This window comes from Lolium rigidum, chromosome 5, assembly GCF_022539505.1.
Source record: "Lolium rigidum isolate FL_2022 chromosome 5, APGP_CSIRO_Lrig_0.1, whole genome shotgun sequence".
NCBI classification, from domain to species: Eukaryota; Viridiplantae; Streptophyta; class Magnoliopsida; order Poales; family Poaceae; genus Lolium; species Lolium rigidum.
Window position 1 is genome coordinate 128,818,171 of NC_061512.1, and position 6,595 is coordinate 128,824,765.

Here is a 6,595-nt window from a genome sequence, read left to right on the forward strand (position 1 = left end):
TCAATGAAGTTGTTGGTGTATATCATGTAGTCTTACTTATATATTTGAACACTTGTTTTGAAACAAAACATATCAATCAAATACTTCTCCAACCAAAGACTCTCCAAATTCAAACATCATAAATTCAAACATGAGTATGAGGCTATGGGCACACACCTTGTGACACAAGCACAAACAACCATTGTCCCTCCAAAAAACCAAGCCCAAAATTTGAAGGAGGGAAACTGAAAAGAGGGGAAAAGGAGACAAAACACCCAACTTTCCCTCTCCCCGAGACCACGCCCCAACCGCGCTATTTAATTCACCGTGCAACTTACACCTTCTCCTATCCCTCCTCATCAGGCCCCCCGCTCCCCTCCTCCGTAACTTCGATTTCACCTTCCCATCTCCCTCAAAACCGAACCGCACCAGGAGGAGCGCTCGGAGGAGGCCGGCCATCCATGGACGCCTACGAGGCCACCAAGGTGGTGTTCGCGCGGGTGCAGGCGCTCGACCCGGACCTCGCCTCCACGATCATGGGCATGCTCCTCACCCAGGACAAGAACGAGGAGGACATGATCCGCCTCGCCTTCGGCCCCGAGCACCTGCTCCACGCCGTCGTCGCCAGGGCGCGCGCCGACCTCATCGCGGCCGCCCACCACAAGAAACCTTCCTCTCCGCCCATGGCGCCGTGGGCCTCCGGGCTGTCCACGGAGGACGCGCCGTTCTCCGCCGACCAGGCGAGATTCGACGGCGGCGGTGGAGGGGAAGGGTTTTACCCGCCGGACGAGTTCGGGTGCTGGTCCCCGGCGAGTGGCGGGCAACACCGTCGGAGCTTCTCGCTCAGCGACGCCGACGCGGGCGGCTGGAAGCCGTGTATGTACTACGCGCGCGGCTTCTGCAAGAACGGCTCCTCCTGCCGCTTCGTGCACGGCCTGCCCGACCACCTCAGCGAACAGGACATGGAGGCCTGGACGGCGGCCGTGCGGTCGGAGCTCATGGCGTCCGCCTTCCCCTTCTCGCCTCCTCCCAGAGGCCTCAACTTCCTGCTCCAGCAACACCAGCAGCAGCAGCAGACCGACTCCCAGAGGTGACACGAGTACCGATTTTTTTTTGCCCCAAAGATTACATTTTTTTGTGCCTTGCCCATTCTAATCTTGCTTTTCCAGGGCGGCGGCGGCGGCCATGCTGCTTGGTGGCGGCGGAGACGACATGCACAAGTTTCCTCCCGTGCGGTCTCCTCGACTGGACCGCGGCGGCGACCTAGCCTCCAACCCTGCGGCGCGCCAGATCTACCTCACGTTCCCTGCTGACTCCACCTTCAGCGAGGAGGACGTGTCCAGCTACTTCAGGTACCCCATCCACCAAACGCGCCGCCGCCGCCATTGATGCTTTTTTTTTCCTGTTCAAGCATCAAACATTCCGTAGTCTTTAAATTAAGTCTTAACAATTGAATCGATTGCCTGGCGCAGCTTCTTCGGGCCGGTGCAGGACGTGCGCATCCCGTATCAGCAGAAGCGCATGTTCGGCTTCGTCACCTTCGTGTACGCCGAGACGGTGAGGCTCATCCTCGCCAAGGGAAACCCGCATTTCGTCTGCGACGCGCGCGTCCTCGTCAAGCCATACAAGGAGAAGGGCAAGGTCCCCGACAGGTTCAGGCACGTCACGCCATTGCCGGCCTACATTCTATTTTCTTTCCTTACATACAGATTGCTTTGCTTATTAGATTTTCAGCTCTGGGATGTTTTTCGAATAATATAATCAGTTCAGGGAAGAACAAAAATCATATTTTTTCTTACCTTATCTGCTGTTCGATTGCAGGAAGTTCCAGCCCACGCATCATGGCGATTTCCCCGGATGCACGACGCCCACCGGTCTGCTCGATTCCAGGGACCCTTTCGACCTTCAGTCGCCACAGATCGGTGAGCAATAGAACTGCACTGCTCTGAGCGTGCATTCTTGATCAAAAAATATTACGGAGTACTTCCGCGTCACTAATTGCAAATTTTGTTGCTGCAAATTGTTAGGGCCGAGGATGATGTACGGCAACATTGGCAATCACGAGGCGTTCCTGAGGAGGAAGCTGGAGGAGCAGCAGCAGGCGGCGGAGCTTCAGCAGGCCATCGAGCTGCAGGGCCGCCGTTTCATGGGTCTGCAGCTCCTGGACCTCAAGAGCAGGGGTCACCACCATCTCGTCTCGCCGGTGGGTCTCCGGCAGCAGGCTGATGGCAATGCCATCCATTTGGAGGATGCCACCATCCAAGGTTTTACTTCTTGCTGCTGAATCTTGACAAGCCATTCTCTTCTCTTGCATGCTGATGCTGGGAAGCTAATCAATGGCTGTTGATTTTTACTCTGATAATAGTTCATGAATGGTTGTGACTTTATTGCGGTTTCTGATTTGTGGTAGATCACAAGATGATCAGTGGGGGACGTGCCATGATGACATCTGCCCCTGTTGCTATTTCTGCCATTGCCACAGAAGGCAAGCTGCATGGGGAGGAGGGCGATGGGAGTCCCAAGCAAAGGGTCAACTCTGGGGAAGATGAGAAGACCGGTCATCCTGGGGCAGCAGCATCAGCAGCTCCCAGTGTTAATCTATTCCAAGAAAGGTAGGATTTGGAGCAAACAATTACCAAATGGAGCTGTTCTCTTTTGGGGGAAAGGAAATAAAGGGTAGAAAGGAAACAAAGTAAAACTTGTTGGTTCTCTCTTTTGCTTGCTTTTCTCTTCTTTATCTACAAGTATGTTATGTTATTCCCATTGACCAACGAAATGTGCCTTCAAAAGCTGTTGTTGCAAAAGGAGGGGTTAGGGTATAGACTATTAACAAGTGCTGATCATAGGTTCTTCCTAATTGGCAGCAACAAAAGGGGAAAAGAAATGCAAAGGCAAAGGGTAGGAGAAAGATAAGAGAAACCAAATAGAAATGATTCCAACTAAGGGCTATTGTTTAAGCAGTTTCTTGTGCAAGTTGTGCCTTATTTTTTCCCCAGGATTCCTTCTTATATGTGTTTCTTGTTGTTTGAATTGCAGTGGCGTGGAGGAGCACAACCTGCCTGATAGCCCCTTTGCATCTCCAACAAAGGCCATTGGGGCTGCTGTTGCTTCTGCAGAACCAGCTCATGCTGGCAACATCGGGAGCCCTCATCTGGTGGCCTCATCTCTGTTCCCTCCTACACCACCCACCCTTGAGCTGCCCCCTTACAAATCCTGCTTCTTCCAAGTGCCCAGGTGAAAGAAACATTGACATCTTTGTTTACTTTCACCTTCTTCTATAATTTTTTACATCAAGAATATGTTTTCTTCTCTGTTACATGTACTACTGTAGTATGTTTACACAGATTGTTTTTTAACATGTGTTGAATTTCTTCAGGTTCTCTCCTGGGCATGGTGCCATTGGGCTGTGAATACAAAGCAGGAGCAGCGGGGTCTCCTTTCCTCTTAAGATGAGAGTAAGTATCATAAAAGAAAGCCCAGTGTTTTAGCAGTGCCGTAACAATCAATCATTACATCATGATTCATATACAAACCAATCAACTTCCTGCTTTGTCAAACCAACACCTGATGTCTGTGTTATGTGTTGTTTATGTATGCAGGGACCCCCATGAAGTAAGTGGATGGAAGGAAAAGCTCTAACAAATACTAGGTTTACTCTTCAGAGAGGAACAGCAACAACATCAACAACAGCAACAGAGAAAGGAAAGAAAATCTAGGTTGTTTTAGCCCTAGCCAGCCTTAATTAAGTATATGATAGTATAAATAATAATACCAGTAGTCCCTTTATTAGCTGCTCCAAGTAGTATCAAGAAGAAGAAAACTATCTTCATGCATCATTTTGTATGCTATGCTTGTGCTCCTCTCGAGTTGTATGGATCTCATCTCAGAATGATAGTAAAAAAACTTGTCCTGGTACCCAGTTGTTGTGAGGTGACATGGATGCATACAGACATGGAAAGCAAACAGGTACAGGGAGGAGGTAGGGGGAGTGGACAAAAGCCAGACAGAGCTCGCAGAGGGGAAAGTGATGACTGGGACCAGGGCACTCTCGCCGCAGTCACGGGTGCAGAGAATCCTAGTGGAATCGCTTCATCAGAGACTGTCCTTTTGCCCATGCCCTTGTCAAAATAGACAGAGATACTCGTCATCTAGTACTCCAATATGGAGTGCAGCAAATGCATTCGCTCTGCATCTTTTCCTTCCTTTAAAATATCTTTGTTGAAGCAGCAATAACACACAAAGAAATGCAAAAATATTCAGCAATTGCACACAAAGAGATGCAAAGACATTCAGATATATCTAACAAAGAAAGCAAACCTGCCACACGTGCAAGTGAAAGAGGACCCTTGATATGGCCGAGGAATTTTTTTCACATATGCTAGGAAACAACAAATCGATGGTGTCTCAATGACCACAAACAACATGATGACATCATCAATAAGCTCCTGACGAATTTTCTTATGGAACCTATGTGACATCCTGGCCCAAGGCCTAAAGCGATTGATAAAACACTCATACCAACAACATACATCTTCTTTTCCAAAAGTACACATCCATAAAAGACTAGGTTAAGCATGCTTGGCCGATAGAAATTTGGGAAGAGTGATTCTGACGAAATTTCCTAGTTGCACATGAGTGAGGACAAAGTACGATGGAAATATACGTGTTGGTCTATGGGGCTAGTCTAAAATTCTAGAGAGGATGAGTGATGTCTACGCACGCTTCTATTCTTGTAGACAGTGTTGGGCCTCTAAGTGCAGAGGTTTGTAGAACAACAACAAGTTTCCCTTAAGTGAATCACACAAGGTTTATCGAACTCAGGGAGGCAGAGGTCAAAGATATCCCTCTCAAGCAACCCGCAATTACGATACAAGAAGTCTCTTGTATCCCCAACACACCCAATACACTTGTCAGGTGCATAGGTGCACTAGTTCGGCGAATAGATAGTGAAATACAAGTAATATGGATGATTATGATTGGTAATTGCAATCTGAAATAAAAATGGCAGCAAGCAAACATGTAGCAGAACTGGTTGTAAATGGTGTTTCGATGCTTAGAAACAAGGCCTAGGGATCATACTCTCACTAGTGGACACTCTCAACAATGATACCATAATTGAATACATAGATATTATCACTTTACTATACTACTCTAAACCACTCTCTGGTTTAATAATAAACACAAATTTACTGCGTAGGGATGCATAAGCACTCCTCAAAGCGCATTTCCAATCTATGGATGCCCCACGCTGTCACTTTGAGCATACAAAGATGGTACTAACTAGACACCATAATTCATAAGTATTTCTGTAAATTAAGCATAAGAACTACTCACTCCTCATCATGAGAGTCATCAACGACGATGAAGATGGCGGTGATGTCGATGGAGACGGCTCCGGGGGCAATTCCCCGCACCGGCAGGGTGCCAGAACAGATACTTTTGTCCCCCAAATCTTTTCTGCGACAGCGGCGGAGCTACGGAAATTTTCGTGGATGAAGGCTTATTAATTTAGGGTTTTTGCATCGGGAGGTATTTATAGGCGGAAGGGCGAGGTCGGTGGAGGCCAGGTGGCCCCAGACCACCCCTAGGCGCGGCCAGGGTCTAGGTCGCGCCTAGGCATGGTCTGGCCACCCTATGGCCCCACTCCGTCTCTCCTTTGGACTTCTTCTTCGTTACGAAAAAATAAGATCTTCGGGTTTTGTTTCGTCCAATTCCGAGAATATTTCCTGTACAACTTTTCTGAAGTACAAAATTGCGTAAAAACAGGGAACTGACACTTTGGCATCTTGTCAATAGGTTAGTGCCGAAAAATGTATAAAAGTGCAACGAAGTGTAACCAAAACATATATAAATTGGCGTATAACAAGCATGTAGCATCAAAAATTATAGATACGTTTGCAACGTATCAGCATCCCCAAGCTTAACTCCTGCTCGTCCTCGAGTAGGTAAGTGATAGCAAAAATAGTTTTTGAGGTGACATGCAGCCAACACAATCTTGATCAAGTTATTGTAAAGCATTGTGAGCTGGGATCAAAGTACTCTAAACATAGGCATGATAGATATAATTCTAACAATAGAACTTAGCAACTATGTTACAACATGAAAAGTAACTCAAACACAGAATCATGAATAATAGTGCACTAAAAGCAATTGTTTGTTTATGAACATAGAGAAAACATAGTGTAAGGGTATATTGCCCATATGTGTGGTTTTGGTAATTAGTTACAACCCCTATGGACTAATGTTTTCATTGAGCTTATATGAAGGAATATTCCATAGGTACTACTTGTATTCCATGTGTTGGATTCAAGTATGGATACCATGAAGATAAAGATATACCTTGTGTATTGACATCAAGATCATCGATTTGAAGATATATATGTGATATGATCAAGAAGAAGAAATGAAGATGGGGTTCTTATGTGAAACTCAATATTAGCCATGCTCTAGCTTATGTGTTAAGCAATGAATGATCAAGATCTTGAGTGCTTGATTCCGAGTGAAGAATTCAAGATATGGCTCTAAGTCGGTGTCATGTGATACGTCCAAAACGTATCTACTTTCCCGAACAATTTTGCTATTGTTTTGCCTCTAATTTGTGTATTTTGGATACAAC

At 46.6% G+C, this 6,595-nt stretch overlaps 1 protein-coding gene across 1 annotated transcript; it reads left to right on the forward strand.

Annotated features, from left to right (window-relative positions):
* The first annotated feature begins 355 nt into the window (after positions 1–355).
* On the forward strand, positions 356–3,898 carry LOC124652968 (zinc finger CCCH domain-containing protein 53-like). Its single transcript, XM_047192020.1, has 9 exons — positions 356–1,069; positions 1,149–1,331; positions 1,452–1,637; positions 1,801–1,901; positions 2,007–2,243; positions 2,390–2,591; positions 3,016–3,213; positions 3,356–3,434; positions 3,579–3,898. Exons 1-8 carry the CDS (start codon positions 441–443, stop codon positions 3,387–3,389), a joined length of 1,770 nt encoding a protein of 589 aa, XP_047047976.1. The 5' UTR covers positions 356–440; the 3' UTR covers positions 3,390–3,434; positions 3,579–3,898.
* The last annotated feature ends 2,697 nt before the right edge of the window (positions 3,899–6,595 follow it).

Excerpts from the sequence above, each read along its gene's own strand:
- LOC124652968 (XM_047192020.1), top strand. The coding sequence starts at position 441 with ATGGACGCCTACGAGGCCACCAAGGTGGTGTTCGCGCGGGTGCAGGCG. Across the intron at positions 1,070-1,148 it reads CAGCAGACCGACTCCCAGAG|GGCGGCGGCGGCGGCCATGC; the intron begins GTGACACGAGTA and ends TTGCTTTTCCAG. Across the intron at positions 2,244-2,389 it reads GGAGGATGCCACCATCCAAG|ATCACAAGATGATCAGTGGG; the intron begins GTTTTACTTCTT and ends GATTTGTGGTAG.